Source organism: Dermacentor andersoni, chromosome 6 (assembly GCF_023375885.2).
Source record: "Dermacentor andersoni chromosome 6, qqDerAnde1_hic_scaffold, whole genome shotgun sequence".
Taxonomy (NCBI): domain Eukaryota; kingdom Metazoa; phylum Arthropoda; class Arachnida; order Ixodida; family Ixodidae; genus Dermacentor; species Dermacentor andersoni.
In genome coordinates this window covers 8,009,403-8,022,998 of record NC_092819.1, presented here as the reverse complement: position 1 = coordinate 8,022,998, position 13,596 = coordinate 8,009,403, and the positions used below count along the sequence as shown (strand labels likewise).

The window sequence follows — 13,596 nt, the reverse complement described above, 5'->3', positions numbered from 1 at the left end:
AAAGAAAAGAAAAAGAAATGCTCTCGATACTAACACGCACCCATTTGTCGTGACCTAAAAAAGAAAAGTCCTTTACAGTACCACGCACCTCATTCTTTCATACAGAAATACAACTTTCTCTCTGTCACGATCCACCCCGGGTCGTGAACAAGGGAGGGCTTCTCAGCGTGGTGGTGCTCAAAGATTACTGACCGGCGAGCTGCCGTGCTCGTCGGTGTTTATTGTGGTGCGGGTGACCACTGTTGCCTGCCGAGCTTTAGCAGGCCACCGAGCTTGGCGGGCTAACCAAGATTATGTCCGAGGGGGCGTCACATACTTGCTACAACCCCTCACCCCCAGTTTGTTTGTTAAATAAAAAAAACAAACGTCCAAGTTCACACTATGAGGCTCTGCCTCCACCCTAGCTGGGTCGACGGTGCCTGCTACCCAGGCGAGTAACGGTCTGGTGGCCTCCGCCGTCGAGTACTCCGCCTGGGCACTGGTGTCGACGGGTCGGGTGTGGCAACGCCGGGTGCTGCCTGAGCCAGCCTCACTCCATCCGGAGGGTCCGTAGTGGTCGGCCTCGTGAGTGGTGCCGAGCTCGACACCGGTCCAACGGGTGCCGCACCACTGGCTACGGTTGCCGCCTCCGAGGTAGGTGGTACTCCGCTAGAAGCGACTGGTGCTGCCGGTAGTCCTCCTGCGGGCTGGAACTCAGTGGCAGTCGAGGGTGCTGGCCAGGTCCCGAGGCGAGGTCTGACATGGTCGGCGTGTCTATGCCACATGGCCCCGTCTGGCATGCGGACGAGCAGCGATGAGGCGCTGGCAGGAGACACCACCTGTCCGGCAGACCAGGGTGAGCCAGGACGGAAGTTCCTGGCGAAAACTGGAGCTCCCGACTCTGGCAAAGGCCCGGGACGGCATCCTTGGTCAGCAGCCAGCTTCTGCTTCAGCTGCTTCAAAAGCACTGTGGATCGAAGGTCCGGATGCAAGACGTGCAAGGGTGTCTTGACCATCCGACCCAGCAGGAGCTCACAGGGGGCACGGCCAGTGACATCGTGAGGAGTGGTCCGGTACTGGAATAGTATCCGAGCAATCTGCGTCCGGAAATCCCCAGTCTGGCTCTTCTTAAGCTTGTCTTTGATAGTTTGCACTACCCGCTCGGCTGCACCATTTGAAGCAGGGTGGTACGGTGGAACCATCATCCGGCGGATTCCGTTTTTCGTCAGCCAGGCCAGGTACTCTGCGCTGGCGAAAGCAGGACCATTGTCGGACACGATGACATCTGGCAACCCCTGGGCGGCGAAGACCTGTCGTAGCGCTTCAATGGTCGCGCCTGCTGATGGGGTGGTGACGGGTATAACCTCTACCCACTTTGTAAAGGCGTCCACCACCACCAGGAAGTAATGGCCCTTGAAGGGTCCCCCAAAATCCACATGTAGGCGGGACCAGGGTCTCTGTGGGAACGGCCAGGGGGTGATTTCCACACGACGCGAGGCTCGCTGATTCTCCTGGCAGATTTGGCAGCTCTGCACCAAATGCGCGATGTCTTGGTCCAGGCCAGGCCACCAAACATGGGACCGGGCCACCATCTTAGTCTTTTCTATCCCTGGATGACCCGCGTGCAGCAACTGCAGAACCCTGGACCGGAGACTTTGTGGGATCACCACCCTCGAACCCCACAGTAGGCAGCCCTGCTGCAAGCTCAGCTCAGTGGCCTTGTGGCTATAGGCCTGCTGCACCAATTCCTCTCCACGGGACACCGCCTTGACCACCTGAGACAGGACTGGGTCCCGGCTGGTCGCTTGAGATACCGCAGATCTGGAGAGCACCTCCGGGTACGCGTGTTCCAACATGAACACTTCAGCAGGTTCTGGAACAGCATCAGGCACCTCTGGCAGGGGTAGGCGGCTCAGGGCATCAGCAGGTCCCAGGTCCTTTCCCGGACGGTAAACCAGCTGGTAGCTGTAAGCTGCCAGCCTCAAGGCCCAGCGTACTACTCGAGGCGATGCCTGCACAGGAACTGCCTTGTCAGGCCCCAGCAGCCCCAACAGCGGCTTGTGGTCTGTGACCGCCTCGAACTTCCGGCCCCAAAGGTACTGGTGGAAGCGTTCGACACCGAACATGAGGGCCAAACCTTCCTTGTCCAGCTGGCTGTAACGTTGTTCTGCAGCATGAAGCCGTCGGGAAGCAAACGACACAGGGTGTTCCTGGCCATCTTTGTACCGGTGTGCCAGGACGGCTCCCACACCGTACGGCGACGCATCTACGGTAAGGACTACAGGCTTAGCAGGATCAAAATGCACCAGCACTGGAGCCTTGGTGATTAGCTCCTTGCTGCGCTGGAAAGCCTGGTCCTGCTCCTTCTTCCAGACCCATTGCTGACCATCTCGAAGCAGAAGATGGAGCGGCTGTAGATGCTGCGACAGGTTCGGCAGAAAACTCCTGTAGAAGTTGATGAGGCCCAGGTAGCTCTGAAGCTCCTTCTTGTTCTGGGGCTTAGGTGCCTTGAGCACCGCATCAACTTTGCGGGGAGCCGGGGCTAGGCCTGCCTGGGAAATGATATGTCCCAAGTACTCAACGCTGGGGGCTAGGAAAACACACTTTTCCAGCTTGAGCTTGAGGCCGGCGTCCTGTAGTCGTGCCAAGACGTTGTGCAGGTTCTGCAGGTGGTCCCCGTCGTCGCTGCCAGTAACCAGGATGTCGTCCAAGTACACCGCCACGTGCCTCATGCCCCTGAAGAGGTTGTCCATCTCCCTCTGGAATATGGCTGGAGCTGAGGCCACGCCAAACGGTAAGCGCGTGTACTGAAAGAGTCCCAAAGTTGTCGATATAGTGACATACTTCCGGGAGGCATCCTGGAGCACCAGCTGCTGGTAAGCATCTCTGAGGTCGAGCTTGGTAAACTTCTGTCCACCGGACAATGCTGACCAGAGATCTTCAATCCGGGGCAGCGGGTACTTCTCGACGGTAGCGACGGGGTTGATGGTAACTTTGAAATCCCCGCAGATTCTGACACTGCCATCTCGCTTGAGGACTGGCACGATGGGAGCGGCCCATTCAGATGTCTTTACGGGCACCAGGATGCCCTCTCGCTGCAACCGTTGCAGCTCCTGGGTAACCCCGTCCTTCAGGGCGAACGGCAGTGGGCGAGGCTTGAAAAAAACGTGGCCTGGCTCCCTCAGGTACATAGATGCCAGCCGTCGTGCCGGCAAATGTGCCCACCCCTGGCTGGAACAGGGACTTGAACTGGGTCAGGAATCTGGGGACGTCTTGCACTACATGCAGGCTGGCTTCCTGGTACTGTGGCAGACGAACGCCCAATGCATGAATCCAGTTTCGGCCCAGCAGCGTCGGCGACGACCCCTTCGTTAAGTAAAGGGGAAGGGTTGCTTCCCTGTCGCCAAAACGAACGCTGACCTGTGCCTGACCCTGGACCTGGCAGAGTTGCCCGGAGGAGCTGCGCAGCATCACGCCCGAAGCCTCGACGGACACGCCGGGGAAAGTCCGCTTGAAGAGCTTCCCGGCCATTACAGACACGCTGGCCCCCGTGTCCAGCTCCATGGAAATGGGGTGCCCGCAGATTTCGACGGTCAGCATGTATGGCGGCACAGACGACGGTACAAAGCCTGTGTGCCGCATGTCGAAAATCGGCGGGTCCTCGGCCACGACGTGGAGCCTGGCCGCGGAAGAACTTGTCCTTGCTGCTGCATGCCTCCGCCGCGTACCCTTGCGACGGCTACCCTGGCCGCGGGCTTGTGTTGTACCTGGGATTGAATCAGGCTGCTGCTTGCTGTTCGTCCTCCCACTTCGGCATACACGTGCCAGGTGCCCAGTTTTCCCGCACGTAAAGCATTGTGCTTGAGAGAACTGGCACTGTGAAGGGGAGTGGGCACCACCACAGCGACGGCAGGTACTGCCCTTTGTCGCGAATTTGTTGACCGCCGCTTCCGTCGACGGTGAGCCAGTCGCACGGGAAATCTCGCCGGCGTCCTTGGCGGCAGCTTCCATTGCCAGAGCTGCCTTCACGGCGTCGTCCAGCGACGGGTCGGGAAGCTCCAGGAGTCGCGTCTGCATGGCGGGGTTGTTGATACCGCAGACGAAACGGTCCCGGAGCAGCGAGTCCAGTTGGTCCCCGAAGGCGCAGGCACTCGCTAACCCTCGTAGCGCAGCAACGAATTGCCCGAGGGTCTCTCCTTCCCGGCGGCTCCGGTTGTTGAAGCGGAAACGCTCCATGAGTGTGGACGGTGCTGGGTTAAAATGCGAGCGTAGTGTGGCAAGCAGCTCACCCAGCGTCTTAACGTGCGGCGTGGCTGGCTTGAGAAGGTCGAGCAGGAGGCTGAAGACGCGGGTCCCGCAGCTGGTCAGGAAAATGTCCCGCTGTTTGGCCTCGGGTGTGTCGTTTGCCCGGAAGAACACGTGGACTTGCTCCTCGTAAATTTGCCAGGCGGACCCATCTCCCTCGAACGGCTCGAGCCTTCCGTACAGCGGCATGGCGACAGCAACGGGGGGCGGTGTTTCGCCGCTCGCGGCGGCGTGCGACGCTCCGTAGGTACTCGTCGCCAGCTTCTTCGCCAGAGTCACGAGGATCCCATCCTCGTCGCCAGTGTCACGATCCACCCCGGGTCGTGAACAAGGGAGGGCTTCTCAGCGTGGTGGTGCTCAAAGATTACTGACCGGCGAGCTGCCGTGCTCGTCGGTGTTTATTGTGGTGCGGGTGACCACTGTTGCCTGCCGAGCTTTAGCAGGCCACCGAGCTTGGCGGGCTAACCAAGATTATGTCCGAGGGGGCGTCACATACTTGCTACACTCTCATTTCGAAAAAGGAAAGATTTACTCCCCAATGCACTAAAGTTGCAATAAATAAAAACAGTCGCAGTTTCGCCCGAATCGATTATGATAGCAAATTAGTAGACCCTCCTCAAAACTGCAGTTTCTCCCAAGAAAAACGTATATAAGTTGCACCAGTGTATAAGACGCATGTGTTCATTCGGTAACCAATTTAAACACTTGTTCAGGATCGGGTCGGGAGAAAGTTCGATGAAAATACATGCTTGCAGTGGGCGCTGCCTCTGCATGCATCCTGCTGTAGGCTGTGCTCAAATGCGTGCAAGTGTCTTCCAATGTCTAGAAAATAGTTTTAAGAAGTATTTTATTCCGGTAGCTTGAACAATGCTATTGATAGTTTACATGGCGGCATTTAGTCAAAGCCATCGAAGTCGTCCTCCTCTGGGTCGCTTACAAACAATGCAGCTACTTCAGGTTGGAGTTCCACTGGCACATCACTGTTGTCTTCCGAATCGCTGGTGGAGCGCACTGGAGGCTTTGCGCTAGTCCCGGACCATTTTCTCGCTGACTTCGAGTCCCCCCCTGCGGCTCAGTTTCCATGTTCCATTGCAAATTCAACTGCACAGCACGCAGCTTGAATTTTGCGTTGTAACTTCGCCCACTTTGCTTTGCATGCGGCATTATGGTTAGCAAGGCTGCAACGACACACGCGAAGTGCACAGCAACAATGGCAACCAGTGAAATGAAGTGCAATTGCTGTGCATGGCCGAAGGTGATGCGCAGTGGCACGTCATTTGATGCCCACTTGATACAAAGGGTGTAGCCATAGCGTCCAATCCACTTTTGAGTGTATATAAGTCGCCCCGTTCTATGATGCAGACAAAAACTTGAGAAAAATGAAACTGCGACTTATGCACTCTAAAATACAGTATATGGAGTTCTATGGCAGGGTAAACGGGAGTAACAAAAGGCCACATTATAGCTGGTTCTGCACCATAAGTCGTTATAAGTGGTGTAAGCTGTAGTTAAATTCGACCAGAATTGGATATTGATTAGCATAAGATTAATTGAATATTTGAAAATGTTGAACATTTGCCCAACCCTAGTTCTTATATTGTCTAACCACACAGATCACAGTGTTTTGATTTGCATTTTGTTTACAGTTTATTGGAACATATTTTAGAAGCTACCAACATACACTTGAGTCTCGTAAAAAAAAAGGTTATAAAATTAATTCTGAAGAGGCTAAAGTGGAGAAGGCATCCCAGAATATATAAGAAATAATCTCCCACAAGTAAAAGGGTTGTGGCTATATTCTATAACCCTCCTCAACTTTAAAAAGTGGATGGCAGCGCTGCCACTTGACAGAAATGGTCACCGCAGTTCATTGACACGCCACGACAATTCTCTTCAGCCGAGGGGTGGTGCTGTGCTCAATCAGTTGAAGTGGAGGAAGAGCTTCGATTCAAAGATCATCTGAGAATGCGGGTGTTGGTGTTACTCTTTTAACGTACATTAAGTAAATATACATTGATTAGTACGTTTGCTCATAGTTATATTTAACTACATTGCTCTGGGGCACCATCTGTCTTTTATGGTTGCAAATAATAAGTTTAAGCTTCACAAGTGCCGAGCTCTGAGGATGCGACCACTATTGACCATTGTGGCTGATTGTAAGACATCATTTGAGCAGGTAACAGTGCCTGCCTTGGTCTAGGGAGGTGCTTGAAGTAGTAACCAGGAGCAGTCGCATGGTTGACCACTACAGTCGTTCTGACTCATTCATTGCCTCATTAACTTTCAAACTGTCAAGTCTCGTGTGCGAGTCATTGCCTATGCCACTCATTGGCTGTCCACACCAGAGAAAAATTATACAATTACTGAGCAGGAATGCCTCGCTGTTGTTTGGGTTGTGAAAAAATTCTGCCCATATTTACCTGGCCACCGTTTCATGGTCATTTCAGACCATCATGCATTGTACTGGCTCTCCTCGCTGAAGAACTTATTGGGTCGTCTTGTGCGTTGAGTGATTCGCTTACAGGAGTAGAACTTCGACATCCTGTACAGGTCTGGAAAAAAGCCCCAAGACACCGACGCTCTCTCTCGTTGCCCGCTTCCACTCTCGCATCACCCACCCCCGCCTCCACAAAATAGCCTGTCTCACGAGCCACCTTCATCCCCTTTACAAATATCAACACTGGGCTGGCAAAGTGCTGATTGTCATCACACTCTTATTGTGCACCAGCATGCAGACCCATACTGTCGGACAATTTTTGACCGCCTTAGCTGTTCCTCCTCGCCCCCAAACTCCTGTCTGCGTCAACAACTTGACCAATTCCAGTTGCACAGTGGCACCTATGCCGCTACATTTATCACCCAGATGGCAACAAATGGGTCCCCTTCATTCCCCATTCTCTGCAAAGCGACATTTTACAAGCTTTTCACGACGATCCAACAGCAGGGCACCTTGGATATTACAAGACGTACAACTAAATTCGAAGTTGGTTCTCTTGGCCTGGCCTCTCCTCTGCCATGGCCAAGTATATCGCCTCTTGCGTGCCTTGTCAACGCCGCAAACGCCCTGCATCTGCACCCGCTGGGCCCTTGCAACCCCTCCCTTGTCCTGCCTCTTCCTTTGCGGTCGTCGGAATAGACTTGTGCGGGCCTCTTCCCCTGACTGCCAACGGTAATCGCTGGATCATGACAGCTGTTGATCATCTCACTCGTTATGCTGAGGCAGCTTCTCTACATTCTGGTACAGCTTCTGAAGTTGCGGACTTTTTCCTGCGAAGCATATTTTTACACCATGGAGTGCACGCGTTCTCAGCGACCGCAGCGAGGTGTCTCTCTCTTCCATTCTTGCTGAAGTTCTACGAGCTACCAACACGGTTCATACGACAACTTCCAGCTACCATCCACAGACCAGTGGCTTGACCAAGCGTTTCCATCGTGCACTCTCCGACGTGATCTCAATGTACATCAGCTTGGACCACGCAAACTGGGATGCAATCCTACCGTTTGTGACTTTTGCCTATAACACTGCGCCTCAACGTACCACCAGCTTTTCCCCATTCTTCCTTGTCTACGGCCACTCACCAACTTTTGCCCTTGATGCATCTTTCTTCTCGTCCCCTGTCTCATTGGCAATGCTTTTTTCCAAATAATTTGTTTCCTGCTTCGCCCACTGCCACTACCTCGCCCACATTAACACCGACATCTCCCAAGATGCTCGCAAGCACCGCTACGACTGCTCACCGCAGTGTAATTTTCTGCCCTGGTGACAAAGCACTACTCTGGACACCCTACCGGATTCTTGAACGAACTTTGCCTGTTAATTAGCACATTTCGCCTCATTGTGCTCCCTCTGACCGTCGTCGTTGCAGGCCCAAGATTGTGCACGTGTCTCGTTTGAAACCTTATGTACAGCGCGTTTCGTAGCACACTTCTGCAGCCAGGCTGGCCGCTTCTGCTAGAGACGGAAATTAGTGTGAGCAAAATATTCGCATCTCATCTTCCTCATCCTACATATCATCATTGATTTATGTCATCATTGTATCTGTATATATCATCATCAGAGCCGCGAACTTCTTTGTCGTCGTAGCACGGAATCTTCGAGAATAAAGAAGTTTCTCAGAAGAAACTGTCAAGTTACAGTTGAGATGTGTCGGTACATTGGGTGTAGTCGCATGTTCTCTGGTAGAGCCAAAGCTACATTAGCAAGGATTCCTCTAGTTTGTCTGTTATTAAAGTCTAGAAATCATTTATGTATTGGTGTATGCAATTCACTTAGTGAGCAACCTACTTTCTTATAAGCAAACTGAAGTCGCCTATAAGGAAAAACTGATGCATGTGTTTTTTTCCCCAACGTATTCTGTTTTCAACATTTTGGACTAGAACGTTCATGTGGAACCATCACTCTTGTCAGAATTGAGAGAGGCAACTGCACAGCTATTGCAGTAGTTGTGTAGTGCAACATAGTGTAGTGGTCAGAAATTACAGCTGGTATTTTATCATTCTTCCTCAAATTGATCGGGAGATATTCATCCAGCTTCCAGAACACATATTAAAACATAATGAACAAAGGTTATCTTCAATACAAATGAATCAGATCTTTACACTAATATTTCAGGTTAAATGATCCCCTTGTTCTGGACAGTTTTCAGAAATGCAATGCTGCTTATTTGGGTTCGTTTTTCAACACATATCCACTTTTGCGGTAGAATTCATCTCCTCACCCTGATCCGCACAAGTGAAAAAGCATGCTCTGCAATGATCGCATGGTGGCAAAGATGTGTTATGAACAGCCATATAGTAGAAGCCTTGCTTTACATCTAGATTCAACTACGGCCAACTTAATGTGGTTTCTTCTTTACTAACCAGTTACAGTGTTGCCTTATTTTGTTAGCAAGTATGTGCCATGATTGCAGGGGCTTTCCATTTCTACCATCCAAGCTGTGTGATATAAAATGATAGATGACTTATATTGGTGGTTGCAGTTATAAATGCAAAGAACTTGTGTCTTAGAAAAATAAAATTAGAACAGAGACATTTCTTTCCAAATTTGGCTGGCAGCTCAGTTTTTGAAATGCATCTAAATAGCATGCATTTGATCACAGCCAAAAAGCTTGCAATAAAATAGCCCGTTTCTGATCTGTGAACCATTCATGCTTGTTGCTTCACCTATGCACGCAGAGGGTCGAAGAGATCATGAGCCGGACACGAAGGAGGGGCGCCAAGGACCCAGGCTCTGCCAACAAGGCTGGAAGCGATGCGCAGGCATCACCTGAGAGAGACAGCTCTCCATCGGTGTCGGGTCGATCCTCGCCCCAGCCACTGCAGGGCAAGTCATCTGATGAGAAGGGCACACAGCAAGAACCAAGTGCCGCCCCTGACACAGTGCCCTCTGGTAGGCAACAGCAGTCGCCACAGGCACTAGAGCCGGAAGCGGCTGCACCAAAGCCAGAAGGTGTGGGTGAGGACAGTGGGAGGAGGGAACAAGGGTCTCTAGTAAATGTAGCTATGCTGGCGGCTGGCTCGCCGGAGGAGAACTGTGTGAATGGTAGGGAACCAATTGTTGTGGAGCATGCTGACAGTGTGGCGGACAGTGGCAACAGTGCGGGTGGTGGCTCTCAGGGTGGTGAAGGATCCACAGTGGTGGAGGAGCCTATGGACCAGTCTCCGCCTCAGGGCAAGTGCTTCTCCCCTCCCTCCGTGGCCAGCGAAGGGACAGCAGCCCCGTTGCCACCCTGCACCAATGGCTATGGCTCACACCACACCAACGGTGGAGGAGACATCATCAATGGTGTCGGGTGAGCCTTGACATTTTGTGTTCTTGCTTTGCTCCTTTTCATTTTGTTCCCTCTGTAGTCCTCTAGCAACAATCGAATGAGCCACTGGCTGTGACTTAAGAGGAAGCTTTAGCTCGGGCCCAACTCTGACGCGGCCTATTCAAATGCATGTAAAACGCAAAAATGCTTTTCTGAGATGACCCCTGGACCGAGTTTAATGAAGTTTGTTGCATTTGAGAGATAAAGGTAAATTCTAGTGGCACTGTTGGAAGCGGAATTTCAATTTAGGGCCTGAATATTGTTAAAAAGATTTTCAGAAATTCGAAAGTTAGAAAAATATAGATGCACAAAGCTTACAAATGCATAGTTCTGCATCAAGAACAGATATTGCAGTTCTGTAAACGGTATCCATTAGATCATTCAAAGTGGACAAATTTTATACATGAATTTATATTTTACATGAATTTGTTACGTTGTGTACAAGGGTTTTGCAAAAGCTCTATTTCCATATTACTAAATTTTTTGAGATTCATGTGGGACATATCAATTTTGTCCGCTTTAGATGTACTATTAGATCCAATTCACATAATTGTGATATCCTTTTTAATTGCTGAGTTACAGAGTTGTAAACTCGAAAGTTCCGTTTTCTAAAAATGTTTGATGTTTGCCGATTTTTAATGAAAAGTTGGCGACCTAAATCAAAAATTCGCAACCAACAGTCACTAGATTTTAAGGTTTTCTTTTAAATCCAACAAACCTCGCCAAATTCGGTTCAGTAGTTGCCGAAAAAAATTTATTTTCCTTTTACATGTATTTAGATGGGAGCACCTGAGCTAAAGCTTCTTCTTAAGTCTGCAAGAAGACACTGGCACAAAGCTTCACAGGTGATAGGACCATGACAGTGATGTATTGGGAAAGCTGGGAGTCTGTAAGTGTGGGCATGAAACTCCTATTGTTTGGTCAGTACAGCGAGATATGGAGGACGTGGGACAGGGAATGTGAGAACTTAAAAAGAGAAAAGGTTGCTGCACAGTCATGCAAGTATAAAGGCAGCAAATCACACATTCCTTTGAATATGAAACATGAATTTGATATGAGTGCCAAGATTGAATTAATCTGGCAGGTGCAGTATGAACCGAATCAAGCTAGTCATAAGAGCAGGGATGGAAGTGCTGCGCCAATTGCACCATTTTGCGCCAAACCGTCGAGCTGCGCCAATCTGCGCCAAAGCACTAATTTGGAATGAAGTTGCCAAATTTAGCAGGATGTGCGTGTTCAGTGGCAACCACACAGCCAGAGGCATGCATCGGCTAGCGCTTAGCGCTGCAAGCCAAGCTTAAGCAATCCGTTTCAGCGTCGGCCTCAGTGGAGTGCAGTGTGTTTGGCGTAATAGTAGCTAAAGAAGAGGAAAACTGTTTTGCACTATACAATGCATTACGAATGTTTTCTAAATGTGTTATGCATTTGTGTATATGCAGACCAGCCAAAGATGATTTAGATAGCACGTCCGGTATTTATTTAATGGTGGTTTCTGAGAAACCTGTATGAGATTCCTTTGTAGCTCCATGCAACAGTCAGGTAGATGACAATTTTTCCTTGGAATGAATTTTGCTCATCTTGCGAGCTCCCAAAGAACTGATCTGCCGTAACATAATTGTGTTCTGCAAAGTCAAATAAGGAATACCTTTTCTTCATATGCCTGTATTTCATTCATATTGTTACGTGTGGAAAGACACAGACGAGAGATGCTATTTACAGGCTATTTACACTGGAGCCAGGCAGCCAGGCTGACACTCGCTCGTGCCGAGGGCACCGACCAACTTCTTCGTCGTTCTCGCGGCGGCTCGTCTCTCGCGGAATGATATCGTAATATTACCCCCCGGCGGCAAAAGCACCGTCACGGTGCTGTTAAATATCCAAGGGGCATGGAGAGTTGTAGGGCTTGAGTCTGGCAACGTGGACAATGTCACTGGTGGTCACAGCGGAGGACGTCGTGGGCGTGGCTAGAACGATTTCATAGGTGACATCGGTCACTTTGCGTATCACGCGATATGGGCCTGTGTAACAGAAAAGCAGTTTTTCACAAAGGCCGACTTTACGCGATGGTGACCAAAGCAACACGAGGGCTCCGGGCACAAAATGGACATCACGGTGACGGAGGTCGTAGCATTGTTTCTGCTTGTCTTGAGACACTTGTAGACGAGCGCGCGCAAGTTGGCGAGCATGGTCAGCATGGGCGATTGCATCACGGGCATAATCGCTAGTTGAAGCTGTGGCGGACGGAAGCACAGTGTCCAGTGGTAGCGTCGGTTCGCGGCCATACAAGAGGTAAAACGGGGAAAAGCCAGCAGTTTCGAGACGGGAAGAGTTATATGCAAAGGTAATGTAAGGTAGAGCCAGGCCCCAGTCACGGTGGTCGTCGGAAACGTATTTGGATAGCATGTCTGTAAGGGTGCGGTTCAAACGCTCAGTGAGGCTGTTCGTTTGGGGGTGGTAGGAGGTGGTAAATTTATGCTGTATTGAGCAGGCACGCATGATGTCGTCAATGACTTTGGCCAAAAAGGTGCGGCCGCGGTCTGTAAGCAATTGACGCGGAGCACCATGCATGAATATGATATCATGTAGCAGGAAGTCCGCAACATCAGTTGCACAACTGGTCGGAAGAGCACGGGTTACGGCGTAGCGGGTCGCGTAGTCCACCGCGACTGCAACCCACTTGTTTCCTGATGTAGATTCCGGAAATGGGCCTAGAAGGTCCAAGCCGACACGATGGAAGGGCTCGGCAGGGATGTCGAGCGGCTGCAGGTAACCAGCGGGGAGCTGGGAAGGCTTCTTGCGTCGTTGGCAAAGTTCACAAGCGGCGACGTAACGTCGTACGGAACGGGCAAGGCCCGGCCAGAAAAAACGTCGACGTACACGGTCATAGGTTCGAGATACGCCGAGGTGTCCTGCCCTTGGTGCGTCGTGAAGCTCTTCTAGAACGGTGGAGCGGAGGTGTTTAGGTACTACAAGCAGGAACTCAGAGCCGTCTGGATGAAGGTTACGACGGTACAGAGTACCGTCGCGGAGGATGAAGAGGCGTAGAGTAGCATCGGCCGGAGAGTGTTCAAAACGGTCGATGAGTGCTCTGATGTAGGCGTCACGGCGTTGCTCGTCGGCGAAATGAAGCAGCTGGGATACCGAGAATACGCAAGAAGCGCTGGCAATATTGGAGGAGTCAGCGTCGTCGACAGGGTAACGCGACAAACTGTCAGCGTCTTGGTGCAGGCGGCCAGACTTGTACAGCACGGAATATGAAAATTCCTGTAGCCTCAAAGCCCATCGACCAAGCCGGCCTGTAGGATCTTTTAGCGATGAGAGCCAGCAAAGAGCATGATGGTCAGTGACTACGGAAAAAGGGCGACCGTAAAGGTAAGGACGGAACTTTGCAACCGCCCAGACAACAGCAAGGCATTCGCGTTCCGTAATGGAATAGTTGCGCTCCGATGGTGCTAGGAGGCGGCTCGCATAAGCAATAACGCGATCCTTGCCACGCTGACGC

General features: G+C 51.2%; 1 protein-coding gene across 18 annotated transcripts in view; it reads left to right on the top strand.

Moving 5' to 3' along the window:
• Positions 1–13,596, top strand: part of LOC126521214 (uncharacterized) — a 145,635-nt gene that overhangs the window by 114,118 nt on the left and 17,921 nt on the right. For all 18 annotated transcript variants that reach the window (XM_050169837.2, XM_050169833.2, XM_050169835.2 and 15 more), the window contains one exon: positions 9,460–10,076. In XM_050169837.2, coding sequence (XP_050025794.1) covers positions 9,460–10,076 — 617 coding nt within the window. The remainder of the gene's footprint in view (positions 1–9,459; positions 10,077–13,596) is intronic.